General features: G+C 43.0%; 1 protein-coding gene and 1 long non-coding RNA gene across 2 annotated transcripts in view; one reads left to right on the forward strand and one right to left on the reverse strand.

Annotated features, from left to right (window-relative positions):
• Window positions 1-9,385, reverse strand: part of LOC106576451 (uncharacterized) — a 31,362-nt gene extending 21,977 nt beyond the window's left edge. The window contains exon 1 of the mRNA XM_082963338.1: window positions 9,233-9,385. Coding sequence (XP_082819464.1) covers window positions 9,233-9,254 — 22 coding nt within the window. The 5' untranslated portion in view covers window positions 9,255-9,385. The remainder of the gene's footprint in view (window positions 1-9,232) is intronic.
• LOC123728254 (uncharacterized) lies at window positions 1,795-5,554 on the forward strand. The gene is made up of 2 exons (XR_014381202.1): window positions 1,795-5,071; window positions 5,266-5,554. It is a non-coding gene; the product is annotated as an uncharacterized LOC123728254 (long non-coding RNA).
• Window positions 9,386-16,018: the final 6,633 nt, after the last annotated feature.

The following is a 16,018-nucleotide window of genomic DNA, read 5'->3' on the forward strand; positions in this document are numbered from 1 at the left end:
CAATAATCACTAACCAGGACAGTAATGGACAAGGCATATTGATATTAGGGAGAGGCATGCGTAGCCGAGTGATCATAGGGGTCCAGTGAGTGGTTGGGCTGGCTAGAGACACGGCGATTCAGACAGCTAGCAGGCCAAGGCTACCAAGCTAGCAGAAGGGCCTTAGAGGGACGTCAAGACGGAGGAAAGTCTGTTTTAGCCTCCGCATGTGGTGACGTCGATAGACCAGTCGTGATGGATTAGTAGGGTTCCGAGTAGCAGAGGAGTCAAAGTCCAATTGGCAAAATAGGTATAGTGGCCCAAGAAATTGGCCGATGGATCTATTCAGCTAACAGTCCAATATGCTCTAGACTGCTAGCGAGCCGTGGCTAGCAGATGGGCATTTAGGAGACGTCACAGCGTAGGCGCCAGTTGAGTACTCCCTCGAGCAGATTACATCGGTAGTCCAGTTGTGAAGGATCGACGGGGTTCCGTGCCCCGTACCGGCAGTAGAAGAGGTCCGGGTATTATAGCCCAGGAGTGGCAAATGGGCTTCTTCAGCTAGCCGGGAGATGGGCCTAGCTCCAGGCTTATTGGTGCTTGCGTCGGGACAGACGTTAGCCAGGAGTAGTCACTCGGATTGCAGCTAGCTACCTGCGATGATCCAGGTGAAAAGGTTCAGAGCTTGCGGTAGGAATCTGGGGATATGGACAGAAAATAGGTCCGGTATGCTCTGGTTTGAATCGCGTTGTACAAACTGGCGAGAGCTTTCCGAGCTAAAGGTTAGCTGATGACCGCTAGCAGTGGTTAGCTGACTACTAGCTAGTCGCTAGTGAGCTGGCTAGCTTCTGTTGGGGGATTCCGGTTCCAAGGTAAATAAAAATCCTTTACAAAAAAACTAATCCACACCACATTGGGTGAGGCGGATTGCAGGAGAGTATTTTGAAGTTGAGGTTTAGAAAAATATAAAAAGATATATACATGGGACACGACAAGACGAAGGACAAAGATGTCTGACTGCTATGCCATCTTGGATTACAATGGTTGTGTGTGTGTGTGTGTGTGTGTGTGTGTGTGTGTGTGTGTGTGTGTGTGTGTGTATCTTCAATAAACCCCCTTAATCTGGAAATACTGCTTCCTTCCTTGTTTTGGACGAACATTCTGTAGTGTTTCCTTCTGGCCTAATATCAGCACTGAAGTTTTCCCTTATTTTAATGTTCTTTCGAATCTACAACCTAGCCATATTTGTCACATGTTGTTCACCATAGGGGGCTTATTGGAGCTGTCATTTGTGACTGAGACTTGTAAACATGTGCTTTAAACAATGTACATTTGTTGATTGCTAAGCATACAAATAAGATTGTTTCTTGATACATTTGAATAGAAGTCTAGTTGTGGCCGCAACTGGACTAGATTGTGTAGCCAGGCAAGATGATAATCACAGTCACAAACTGCAGCCCCCCCCAAACAATTTGTTCTCAAGTTTGAGTTTGTTGAGCAGAGGCTGTGTATGTCTTGGTTTTACAAAGCTGTGTCCACTACAACATTCAATAATCAATGAATTTCAGTCATTCTAGCACCATGCGATCAGTTATCAGTTCCAAACATGTATTTTTTGTTCTCTATGCTCATGATCTATTTTCCTGCGAGCATATGACAGACAGCATACGACAGACAGCATATGACAGACAGCATATGACAGACAGCATATGACAAACAGCATATGACGGACAGTGTGACGACCCTCCCACTCTGTCTGCCGTATTCTTACTCTTTGCTCTTGTTTTCCTTATTAGGATGTCGGTGGACAGAGCGGGGAGGGTCGTTTTTGTTACGAACTTCGAGCCGTTTCATGACATGTGGAGGCTCGTCCGGGATCTTGAAGGTATTGTGTTTGGGAGGAAACGTGGAGTTAATGTTAAACTCTGTTGGTGCTTTGTTTGCAACTTTTGTTACAGCTTTTTTGAGTTGTAATGTTTTGGTGCCCAGTGTTGGCTGCCTTTATTTGTTTGGAAAACTTGCCACTGCAGTGGATAGTTGGTTGTGTGCTGCGTTGGAGAGAGTACATTGGTTAGTTTCCAGGCCCCTGCCCAGGTTGAAGACTCTTGCTCTGCTTGCTGTTGGGACATCGGTCCGAGGAGGTGAGTACAATCGGAGCTATAGCCTTTCTTTTTCCCCTGTTAGGCTTAGCGACATGTTTCACTTTGGAATACGTTGGGCATGGTTATTTTGTTTATTTTTGTGATGTCCGTGGACTGAGCAGTTGTCTCGGGGACACATGTCGGGGACACAGTTGTCTCGGGGACACATCCGTGGCTTGGGGGAATATGCCAGCGTGCTGGGTGTTTTTTGTTTTTTCTCTCTTCCTTGCTAGCGGGCTACAGTGCGCAATTACCCACTGCAAATCCGCACGAAGACTAGGGTTGAGTTATTGTAGGTTTTGGGGAAGCTCCATATATATATCTCATCACTCTTCTGTGGTGCCCAGTGTGATTGGTGTTTCTCTTGTGGTCTGGTCTGGTGTGCTCAGCAGAGGGGAAGAGCAAGATTCTTTTTTGTATTTACTTGTGACTATGGTGTCTTACGTAGACGAGTTCATTTGCTTTCAATCAGAGGAACTGTTAGAATTATGTACTAAAGAACAGCTGTTGAAGATCGCTGAACACTACAAGGTTGAGATTAGTGAAAGGTCTAAAATTCTGTTAGGTTGATATTGAAGGCCAATCTGATGGAGAGTGGTATTCTTGAAGTTACCACTGGAGCAGCCTCTGCCGAGGACTCACCACCCTCCTGTTTCATTACAATGGCTGCTCCATCTGTTAGCCCTAGTAGGCTTCTTTTTGAACAGCAGAAAGAACTGCTTCTGTTACAGTTAGAGCATGATCGTGTAAAATATGAAAAGGAATTGGAATTTAAACAGGATTTGGCGAGTGCTAAAATCAAGTTGCAACAAGACCGGCTAGAGTTGGTTAGGGAAGGAAACCTCTCAGGGGAGAGTTTGCTCTGGGAAGGTGACCCAGATTTACCTAGGGGTCGCTGCTCTTTTGGCCGTGCCCCGGACACTTGAGGTCGACCGATTATGATTTTTCAACGCCGATACCGATTATTGGAGGGCCAAAAAAAGCCGATGCCGATCAATCGGCCGATTTCTTTTTTTTGTTGTAATAATGACAATTACAATACTGAATGAACACTTTTATTTAAACTTAATATAATACATCAATAAAATCAATTTAGCCTCAAATAAATAATGAAACATGTTCAATTTGGTTTAAATAATGTAAAAACAAAGTGTTGGAGAAGAAAGTAAAAGTGCAATATGTGCCATGTAAAAAAGCTAACGTTTAAGTTCCTTGCTCAGAACATGAGAACATATGAAAGCTGGTGGTTCCTTTTAACATGAGTCTTCAATATTCCCAGGTAAGAAGTTTTAGGTTGTAGTTATTATAGGAATTATAGGCCTATTTCTCTCTATACCATTTGTATTTCATATACCTTTGACTATTGGATGTTCTTATAGGCACTATAGTATGCCAGTGTAACAATAGAGCTTCCGTCCCTCTCCTCGCCCCTACCTGGGCTCGAACCAGGAACACATCGACAACAGCCACCCTCGAAGCATCGTTACCCATCGCTCCACAAAAGCCGCGGCCCTTGCAGAGCAAGGGGAACAACTACTTCAAGGTCTCAGAGCGAGTGACGTCACCGATTGAAACGCTATTAGCGCGCACCCCGCTAACTAGCTAGCCATTTCACATCGGTTACACCAGCCTAATGTCGGGAGTTGATAGGCTTGAAATCATAAACAGCTCAATGCTTGAAGCACAGCGAAGAGCTGCTGGCAAATGCACGAAAGTGCTGTTTGAATGAATGCTTACGAGTCTGCTGCTGCCTACCACCGCTCAGTCAGACTGCTCTATCAAATATCAAATCATAGACTTAATTATAACAAAATAACACACAGAAATACGAGCCTTAGGTCATTAATATGGTCAAATCCAGAAACTATCATTTAGAAAACAAAACGTTTATTTTTTCAGTGAAATACAGAACCGTTCTGTTTATCTAACGGGTGGCATCCCTAAGTCTAAATATTGCTGTTACATTGCACAACCTTCAATGCTATGTCATAATTATGTACAATTCTGGCAAATTAATTACGGTCTTTGTTAGGAATAAATTGTCTTCACACAGTTCGCAATGAGCCAGGTGGCCCAAACTGGCATATACCCTGACTGCTTGCACGGAACGCAAGAGAAGTGACACAATTTCCCTAGTTAAAAGAAATTCATGTTAGCAGGCAATATTAACTAAATATGCAGGTTTAAAAATATATACTTGTGTATTGATTTTAAAGAAAGGCATTGATGTTTATGGTTAGGTACACATTGGTGCAACGACAGTGCTTTTTTCACAAATGCGCTTGTTAAATCATCACCCGTTTGGCGAAGTAGGCTGTGATTCGATGAGAAATTAACAGACACCGCATCGATTATATGCAACGCAGGACAAGCTAGATAAACTAGTAATACCGTCAACTAGTGATTGTTAAGATTGATTGTTTTTTATAAGATAAGTTTAATGCTAGCTAGCAACTTAACTTGGCTTCTTGCTGCACTCCTGTAACAGGTATTCAGCCTGCCACGCAGTCTCCTCGTGGAGTGCAATGTAATCGGCCACAATCGGAGTCCAAAAATGCCAATTATTGATTGTTATGAAAACTTGAAATCGACCCTAATTAATCTGGCCATTCCGATTAATCGGTCGACCTCTACCGGACACATTTGATATTATTGGAAACTTACGTATGTTGCCAAAATGTAATGAGAAGGACCCTGAGACTTTATTTTTGTTGGAGCTTGTTGCTGACGCGCTCTCTCATGCACCCTGTTCCTGAATGTCTATGTGACTGACCGTTGTTTATTTTGTTTGGTATTGTCCTGTTCTGTCGCTCCTGTCTGTTCCCTTCTGGTCTCGTTTTTGTCTTTCCTTTTAAAGGTTACTTCCTGTGCGCTAAGGTTGCTAAGGTCTGGGGAGGACGAGGTTGGCTGGGGCAAGTGGAAGTGTGAACACGTAGCCCCTTATGAATTTGGTAAGCAGGCTGGGTTTATTTGGGACACAGGCTAGGTCATTTACTAGGATCCAGGGCAGTATTTTGTTTGTGACTGGTATGGTGTTCCGGGGTCCTTCTTGGTCCCCGGTGTTATGGGGGGGGGGGGGGGCGGGATGACCCTCCCACACTCTGTCTGCCATATTCTTTTTCTTTGCTCTTGTTTTCCTTATTAGGATGTCGGTGGGTGGAGCTGGGAGGGTCGTCAGCGACATGGGACACCTGTGTGTCCCGGGATAAATATACATCTTTCCCCATTCATTGAAGAGACTCTCTCCATGCAGACACACTTATAGATTTTGGTTGTGGCATTTTTGTGGCCGTTTGTTTGCTTTGGCACCTTTCTACACCCCTCATTATCACATTTATGCACGCAACCACTCACTTACACTACTGATTACTGACTACACACACCATTGTTAATTGTATTTACTTCAGTTAATAAATATATTTTGTTATTCCTTATCTCCACGTTGTCTCCTTTTTGTTATGAACTTCGAGCCGGTTCATGACAACAGCATATGACAGACAGTTTGTGGTCGGAGCACGTCTCTGGAGCCGCTGACCCCAATATGGTGTAATTGCAGATGCAATTCAGGGCTTTTCTTGATGTGGTCGTTCCTTGATATCAGGTAATGCCCATTGGTGTTACCTACCCCGCCCCCTCTTGTTTTTACACTGCTGCTACTCGCTGTTTATTATCTATGCACAGTCACTTTACCCCTTCCTACATGTACAAATTACCTCGACTAACCTGTATCCCCGCACAATGACTTTGTACCGATACTCCCTGTATATAGTCTCGTTATTGTTATGTAATTGCATTGTGTTACTTATTTAAGTCAATATTTTCTTAACTCTATTTCTTGAACGGCATTGTTGGTTAAGGGCTTGGAAGTACGCATTTCACGGTAAGGTCTACACCTGTTGTATTTGGCGCATGTGACAAATTTGATTCAATGGCGAGCATCAATGGGTGTAACTTGACATCAGAAAACGCCCCTAATAGCGATCTGCAATTACTCCTGCTGTAGAACTCATTGAGGCCAGCAATAGCAGGTCAAACGAACGACTCACTCAAAACATATCATGACTCTCGAGTCAGTAAAGAGTTGTTCAAAAATAATGAATCATTCACAAACTAAACATCCCTACACTAGACTATTTATCTTTTAATGCAGTCATCTCAGTTTTCATGTGAAGCATATTTGTATCCTTCACTTGTTTGTAACAATTGTAAAGACATTGGCAACTCTGTATTTGTATTCAACTTAGTTCTGAAGTTATCTGAAGTCATAGACAGAGAAGTATCTTGATTCTATGTTTAGCAGAGATCTTCTGTGTATGAAGTGATACGGTAGGGAAAAACACCTCTAACGAAGCACTAAGCTGTGTTACGAGTGGTCTGAGGCATTTGGTAAGTAACAAGCGTTTTTAAGTGCAACTTCAGTAAAAATGGTTTTGGGAAACAGCTCGGAGATTTAACGATGCTCCCACGAAGGTTCTAACCGGGACCTGGCCTGTGTGGTACAGTTTTTCATGTGTAGTAGTTTGTTGTATCGTATTGCTCAGTTTATCATTTGTCAACTTTGAATTCCATCTAAGCCACAGATTTTTATGTCCTCCAATTTGTACATGACCTTTTATAGCACTTTGAGAGCAAGCAGCCCAAGTCTCCAATGGTCCCAGAACTGGTTGATGTGCCACCCTAAGTGACCACACACTCAGATGGACCTACAGCTGGGCTAAGATTTTTTCACCATTCCCACACAGTAGACCTAGTGTAAACTATAATGTTGTGTATGGCTTAATTTGTGGAAATGCTGTGATTACTCACGTTTTTAATGTTGTGATTCACAGACACACGATGACCACAATTTGAATGCTGCAGTTGAGACTAAATGATGTTTAGGGACACACACTGAGACCCAAAGTATGGCTGGACATGGGAATCATGAGGGAGACACATTTGTAATATTTGTTTGGTCTTAGATGTCATAGACTATAGTGTCTTAATAAATATTTTTAAAGCATTTGATATGGATGAGCATAGTTTTGTTTGAAACTATTTCTCTGGTTTTGATAATTACTTTAAACGATACATTTTGCAACCCTACTTACAGGCCTGTTGTGGCCTGTAAACCATGAGTTTCAGGCCACGGTTTAAGGCCTTATGTTAAGGTATACTGTATGTCATGGCTCAATTATAATGATCCTCGCCTAGGAACTCACATGGTGAAGGCCACAGGACTGAAAACGAACAAATTCAACAACTATGTCTCTCATTAACAAATACAGTCATGGGCGGTAACTCTACAATTGAAAGGCACACTGGGGGCTTAAATTTAAGTATACCTTACTCAAAAGAAACTGCATTTATTTTACTCATATGAAGATAGCTGAAGTGAGCAGTACTATTTAAGTATCTTAACTTCATTTTTTCCCCCTCAATGTTTGAGAAGCCAGAACTTATCCGGGTTTACAGTGTATAATGCTGTCCTCCTGCTTATTATGAGGTTTAGACCGAATGCAGTGTTAAATGTGTTTCCCACAATTGATAACAGCAATATGGACCTGGTTAAATTGGCAAGAAGGATTTTGATTTACACTATACATACAAAAGTATGTGGCCACCCCTTCAAATTAGTGGATTCGGCTATTTCAGCCACACCCATTGCTGACAGGTGTATGACATCAAGCACACAGCCATACAATCTCCATAGACAAGCATTGGTAGTAGAATGGCCTTACTGAAGACCTGTGACTTTCAACGTGGCACCGTCATAGGATGCCACCTTTCCAACAAGTCAGTTCGTCAAATTTCTTCCCTGGTCAACTGAAAGTGCTGCTATTGTGAAGTGGAAACATCTAGGAGCAACAACAGAACGGGACCGCCGACTGCTGAAGTGGGTAAAAATTGTCTGTCCTCGGTTGCAGCACTCACTACCGAGTTCCAAACTGCCTCCGGAAGCAACATCAGCACAAGAACTGTTCATCAGGAGCTTCATTAAATGGGTTTCCATGGCCGAGCAGCCGTACACAAGCCTAAGATCACCATGCGCAATGACAGTGGTGTAAAGCTCGCCGCCATTGGACTCTGGAGCAGTGGAAATGCATTCTCTGGAGTGATGAATCACGCTTCACCGTCTGGCAGTCCGACTGGGTTTGGCGGATGCCAGGAGAACGCTACCTGCCCCAATGCATAGTGCCAACTGTAAAGTTTGGTGGAAGAGGAATAATGGTCTGGGGCTGTTTTTCATGATTTGGGTTAAACCCCTTAGTTCCAGTGAAGGAAAATCTTAACACTACAGCATACAATGCCATTCTAGACAATTCTGTGCATCCAACTTTGTGGCAATGGGGAAGACCCTTTCCTGTTTCAGCATGATAATGCCCCCATACACAAAGTGAGGTCCATACAGAAATGGTTTGTTGAGATCGGTGTGGAAGAACTTGACTGGCCTGCACAAAGCCCTGACCTCAATCCCATCAAACACCTTTGGGATGAATTGGAACGCCGACTGCGAGCCAGGCCTAATCGCCCAACATCAGTTGCCAGACCTTACAAATGCTCTTGTGGCTGAATGGAAGCAAGTCCCCGCAGCAATGTTTCAACATCTAGTGGAAAGCCTTCCCAGAAGAGTTGAGGCTGTTATAGCAGCAAAGGGGGGACCAAATCCATATTAATACCCATGATTTTGAAATGAGATGTACAACGAGCAGATGTCCACATACTTTTGGTCATGTAGTGTAGCTGTGTATAGGCATGGCTTTCTTGTTTTTAGTCTACCCGTCTGAGCATTATAGGACATTGTTATGAATTAAAGAAATGAAAGTGAAAGCATGTTATAATTTCATAGAAACAAAATCCTACTATTATAGTAACTTTACCATAACGACTATACCTGAGAACAAAGTAAACATTGAAATGTGAATTTTATATAAAACACCTAAATTAACTTTAACGTGTAGTCAAGTTGGCTAGGACCTTTTGAATCAAAGCCGTCTGTCCGACAAGAAACAACAACAATTCACGCATCATACCGCTTGATATGAAACATAAATATTACAAGGGAAGGGGATATAATAAAATAAAACATTGTAAGGAAATAATCTAATCAGTTCGAATGTAATGCGTCTTACCATTTACGCTGCTGGACGCCATGGTGAGAATAGTAATAGCTTTCGTTTCCCAGTGAAGTTTGCTCAATCGTTTTATATTAGGGACAGATCGAAATTTACGGAGCAGGGTTTGACAAACTTTTTTATTTTGCTTTGGGGAGGGTTGTGTGTGTGTTTTTTTTTTTTATTGGGCACAGGGGATGGTAGTGTGTTTTTTTCCCCTAGGTTTACATTGACTCTCTTGCGTTTGTTTACGATATAATTCTTCCATCCTATCCAAATGTCCCCATCTGCTTGCATTCGCCTCCCCTATAATCAATGTGTTATGGTACTTCCCTTATGCCTGCCTTTTCCTTGCACTAAGTTTATTTATAAACTGGGTGGTTTGAATGCTGATTGGCTGACATATCAGACCGTATACCATGGGTATGACAAAACATTTGTTTTCCCTGCACTAATTAGGTTGGTAACAAGTTAATAATAGCAATAAGGGCCCTTGGGGGTTGTGGTATATGGCCAATATACCACAGCTAAGGGCTGTGTCCAGGCACTCCGCTTGCGTCGTGCATTTGAACAGCCCTTAGCCGTGGTATATTGGCCATATACCACACCCCCTCATGCATTATTGCTTAATTATGAACTGGGTGATTCGAGCCCTGAATGCTGATTGGCTGAAAGCTATGGTATATCAGACAATGTACCACAGGTACAGTATGACAAAACATTACTTTTTACTCTTCTAATGATGTTAGTAACCAGTTTATAATAGCAATAAGGCACCTTGGGGGTTTATGGTATATGGCCAATACACCACGGCTAAGGGCTGTATCCAGGCACTCCTTGTTACATTGTGCATGAGAACAAATCAAATCAAATCAAATTTATTTATATAGCCCTTCGTACATCAGCTGATATCTCAAAGTGCTGTACAGAAACCCAGCCTAAACCCCCAAACAACAAGCAATGCATGTGAAAGAAGCACGGTGGCTAGGAAAAACTCCCTAGGAAAAACTCCCTAGAAAGGCCAAAAACCTAGGAAGAAACCTAGAGAGGAACCAGGCTATGAGGGGTGGCCAGTCCTCTTCTGGCTGTGCCGGGTGGATATTATAACAGAACATGGTCAAGATGTTAAAATGTTCATAAATGACCAGCATGGTCAAATAATAATAATCATAGTAGTTGTCGAGGGTACAACAAGCACGTCCGGTGAACAGGTCAGGGTTCCATAGCCGCAGGCAGAACAGTTGAAACTGGAGCAGCAGCACGGCCAGGTGGACTGGGGACAGCAAGGAGTCATCATGCCAGGTAGTCCTGAGGCATGGTCCTAGGGCTCAGGTCCTCCGAGAGAAAGAAAGAAAGAGAGAAAGAGAGAATTAGAGAGAGCATATTTAAATTCACACAGGACACCGGATAAGACAAGAGAAATACTCCAGATGTAACAGACTGACCCTAGCCCCCACACCACTAGAGGGATGTCTCCAACCACCAACTTACCGTCCTAAGACAAGGCCGAGTATAGCCCACAAAGATCTCCGCCACGGCACAACCCAAGGGGGGGGCGCCAACCCAGACAGGAAGACCACGTCAGTGACTCAGCCCACTCAAGTGACGCACCCCTCCTATGGACGGCATGGAAGAACACCAGTACGCCAGTGACTAAGCCCCTGTAATAGGGTTAGAGGCAGAGAATCCCAGTGGAGAGAGGGGAACCGGCAAGGCAGAGACAGCAAGGGCGGTTCGTTGCTCCAGCCTTTCCGTTCACCTTCACACTCCTGGGCCAGACTATACTTAATCATAGGACCTACTGAAGAGATAAGTCTTCAGTAAAGACTTAAAGGTTGAGACTGAGTCTGCGTCTCTCACATGGGTAGGCAGACTATTCCATAAAAATGGAGCTCTATAGGAGAAAGCCCTACCTCCAGCCGTTTGCTTAGAAATTCTAGGGACAATTAGGAGGCCTGCGTCTTGTGACCGTAGCGTACGTGTAGGTATGTACGGCAGGACCAAATCGGAAAGATAGGTAGGAGCAAGCCCATGTAATGCTTTGTAGGTTAGCAGTAAAACCTTGAAATCAGCCCTTGCCTTAACAGGAAGCCAGTGTAGGGAGGCTAGCACTGGTGTAATATGATCAAATTTTTTGGTTCTAGTCAGGATTCTAGCAGCCGTATTTAGCACTAACTGAAGTTTATTTAGTGCTTTATCCGGGTAGCCGGAAAGTAGAGCATTGCAGTAGTCCAGCCTAGAAGTAACAAAAGCATGGATTAATTTTTCTGCGTCATTTTTGGACAGAAAGTTTCTGATTTTTGCAATGTTACGTCGATGGTAAAAAGCTGTCCTTGAAACAGTCCTGATATGTTCTTCAAAAGAGAGATCAGGGTCCAGAGTAATGCCGAGGTCCTTCACAGTTTTATTTGAGACGACTGTACAACCATCCAGATTAATTGTCAGATTCAACAGAAGATCTCTTTCTTTCTTGGGACCTAGAACAAGCATCTCTGTTTTGTCCGAGTTTAAAAGTAGAAAGTTTGCAGCCATCCACTTCTTTATGTCTGAAACACAGGCTTCTAGCGAGGGCAATTTTGGGGCTTCACCATGTTTCATTGAAATGTACAAGTGTGTGTCGTCCGCATAGCAGTGAAATTTAACATGATGTTTTCGAATGACATCCCCAAGAGGTAAAATATATAGTGAAAACAATAGTGGTCCTAAAACGGAACCTTGAGGAACACCGAAATGTACAATTGATTTGTCAGAGGACAAACCATTCACAGAGACAAACTGATATCTTTCCGACAGATAAGATCTAAACCAGGCCAGAACTTGTCCATGTAGACCAATTTGGGTTTCCAATCTCTCCAAAAGAATGTGGTGATCGATGGTATCAAAAGCAGCACTAAGATCTAGGAGCACGAGGTCAGATGCAGAGCCTCGGTCTGACGTCATTAAAAGGTCATTTACCACCTTCACAAGTGCAGTCTCAGTGCTATGATGGGGTCTAAAACCAGACTGAAGCGTTTCGTATACATTGTTTGTCTTCAGGAAGGCAGTGAGTTGCTGTGCAACAGCTTTTTCTAACATTTTTGAGAGGAATGGAAGATTAGATATAGGCCGATAGTTTTTTATAATTTCTGGGTCAAGATTCGGCTTTTTCAAGAGAGGCTTTATTACTGCCACTTTTAGTGAGCTTGGTACACATCCGATGGATAGAGAGCCGTTTATTATGTTCAACATAGGAGGGCCAAGCACAGGAAGCAGCTCTTTCAGTAGTTTAGTTGGAATAGGGTCCAGTATGCAGCTTGAGGGTTTGGAGGCCATGATTATTTTCATCATTGTGTCAAGAGATATAGTACTAAAACACTTTAGTATCTCCCTTGATCCTAGGTCCTGGCAGAGTTGTGCAGACTCAGGACAATGGAGCTTTGGAGGAATACCCAGATTTTAAGAGGAGTCTGTAATTTGCTTTCTAATGATCATGATCTTTTCCTCAAAGAAGTTCATAAATGTATTACTGCTGAAGTGAAAGCCATCCTCCATTTGCGAATGCTGCTTTTTAGTTAGCTTTGCGACAGTATCAAAAATAAATTTCGGATTGTTCTTATTTTCCTCAATTAAGTTGGAAAAATAGGATGATCGAGCAGCAGTGAGGGCTCTTCGATACTGCACGGTACTGTCTTTCCAAGCTAGTCGGAAGACTTCCAGTTTGGTGTGGCGCAATTTCCGTTCCAATTTTCTGGAAGCTTGCTTCAGAGCTCGTGTATTTTCTGTATACCAGGGAGCTAGTTTCTTATGACAGATGTTTTTCATTTTTAGGGGTGCAACTGCATCTAGGGTATTGCGCAAGGTTAAATTGAGTTCCTCGGTTAGGTGGTTAACTGATTTTTGTCCTCTGGCGTCCTTGGGTAGGCAGAGGGAGTCTGGAAGGGCATCAAGGAATCTTTGGGTTGTCTGAGAATTTATAGCACGACTTTTAATGCTCCTTGGTTGGGGTCTGAGCAGATTATTTGTTGCAAACGCAATAAAATGGTGGTCCGATAATCCAGGATTATGAGGAAAAACATTAAGATCCACAACATTTATTCCATGGGACAAAACTAGGTCCAGAGTATGACTGTGGCAGTGAGTAGGTCCAGAGACATGTTGGACAAAACTCACTGAGTCGATGATGGCTCCGAAAGCCTTTTGGAGTGGGTCTGTGGACTTTTCCATGTGAATGTTAAAGTCACCAAAATTAAAATATTATCTGCTATGACTACAAGATCCGATAGGAATTCAGGGAACTCAGTGAGGAACACTGCATATGGCCCAGGAGGCCTGTAAACAGTAGCTATAAAAAGTGAGTGAGTAGGCTGCATAGATTTCATGACTAGAAGCTCAAAAGACGAAAACGTTATTTTTTTTTTTTTTTGTAAATTGAAATTTGCTATCGTAAATGTTAGCAACACCTCCGCCTTTGCCGGATGCACGGGGGGTATGGTCACTAGTGTAACCAGGGGGTGAGGCCTCATTTAACACAGTAAATTCATCAGGCTTAAGCCATGCTTCAGTCAGGCCAATCACATCAAGATTATGATCAGTGATTAGTTCATTGACTATAACCGCCTTGGAAGTGACATTAAGTAACCCAATTTTGAGATGTGAGGTATCACAATCTCTTTCAATAATGGCAGGAATGGAGGAGGTCTTTATACTAGTGAGATTGCTAAAGCGAACACCGCCATTTTTAATTTTGCCCAACCTAGATCGACGCACAGACACGGTCTCAATGGGGAAAGCTGAGCTGACTACGCTGACTGTGCTAGTGGCATCCCTGTCTATGTTTGTAGATAAGATGAGAGCACCCCTCCAGCTAGGATGGAGTCCGTCACTCCTCAACAGGCCAGGCTTGGTCCTGTTTGTGGGTGAGTCCCAGAAAGAGGGCCAATTATCTACAAATTCTATCTTTTGGGAGGGGCAGAACACAGTTTTCAACCAGCGATTGAGTTGTGAGACTTTGCTGTAGAGCTCATCACTCCCCCTAACTGGGAGGGGGCCAGAGACAATTAATCGATGCCGACACATCTTTCTAGCTGATTTACACGCTGAAGCTATGTTGCGCTTGGTGACCTCTGACTGTTTCATCCTAACATCATTGGTGCCGACGTGGATAACAATATCTCTATACTATCTACACTCGCCAGTTTTAGCTTTAGCCAGCACCGTCTTTAGATTAGCCTTAACGTCGGTAGCCCTGCCCCCTGGTAAACAGTGTATGATCGCTGGATGATTAGTTTTAAGTCTAATACTGCGGGTAATGGAGTCGCCAATGACTAGGTTTTTCAATTTGTCAGAGCTAATGGTGGGAGCCGTCGGCGTCTCAGACCCCACAACGGGAGCCCTTAGACATTGGCCATATACTGTACCACACCCCCTCGGGCCTTATTGCTTAAATATAAACTGGGTGGTTCAAGCCCTGAATGCTGAATGGCTGAAAGAAGTTATATATCAGACCATATACCATAGGTATGACAAAACATAACTTTATACTCCTCTAATTACGTTGGTAATCAGTTTATAATAGCAATAAGGCACCTCAGGGGTTTGTGGTATATGGCCCATATACCACGACTAAGTGCTGTTTCGAGGCACTCAGCATTGCGTAGTGCACAAGAACAGTCGTGCATAAGAACAGCCCTTAGCCCTGGTATATTGGCCATATACCACACCCCTTCAGGCCTTATTTCTTAACTATACCACAGGTCAATATATTCTACCAGTCTGTCTATCCTGCCCTTGATCCACCATTCATAGTGACAATAGTGGTAGGTGGATCGTTTATCCAAATCTGCAATAGGCTAACTAGCAATCATACCACACATAAAAAGCATTAAAAGCAGCATTAATTTTCAATAGGAATCCACGAGAACAAATAGGTGTAGCTGATGCGGAGAGGCCAGGTGCATCATTGCGCATGAAAGAACAGTGAAGACCTGAGACGCACAGCTCAAAATGCTCCCCTATTGATCTTGTTTAGTGACAATACAATTATCCTACCTAGACTAGCCTACGACACCTTAATGCAATAAATCATTGCATTATTGTTTTCAAGTGAGTACAACATTATACTCTAGTCTGCAGTGAAATGCCATTTGAATAATGGCTCAAAAGCCCTGTGATTATGAATGTTTCATTCCATTAAGATCAGTTTTGAGTCTACTCTCGTCAGTTATATAAGGTGTAGAAAGGCATGGTAGAAGGCCAGACTGACTGTATTTTTACTTCTGATACTCATTTTCATTATTTAGCAGACACTCTTATCCAGAGCGACTCATAGTAGTGAGTGCATACATTTTAATTATTTTTTTCGTACTGGTACCCCGTGTCAATCAAACCCACCAGATGAGCTACATGGGAATATACTGAGATGGGCTGTCTGTTGCAGATCATCCTTCTCCCAAGTCATCCAATTAAAATGTGGCCACACATGCTCCGGCAGGCTCAGTTATTCAGGAAAGCTTAAAGGATCCGCCCCTTCCCCCCCCCAATTTTCACCTAAAATGAAATACCCAAATCTAACTGCCTGTAGCTCAGGCCCTGAAGCAAGGATATGCCTATTCTTGGTACCATTTGAAAGGAAACACTTTGAAGTTTGTGGAAATGTGAAAGGAATGTAGGAGAATATAACACAATAGATCTGGTAAAAGATAATATAAAGCAAAAAACTAATACTTTTTTGTACCATCACTTGAAATGCAAGAGAGAGGCCATAATGTATTATTACAGCCCAGGTGCAATATACATTTTGGCCACTAGATGGCGGCAGTGTATGTG

The sequence above is a fragment of the Salmo salar genome, chromosome 17, assembly GCF_965601325.2.
Source record: "Salmo salar chromosome 17, fSalSal1, whole genome shotgun sequence".
NCBI classification, from domain to species: domain Eukaryota; kingdom Metazoa; phylum Chordata; class Actinopteri; order Salmoniformes; family Salmonidae; genus Salmo; species Salmo salar.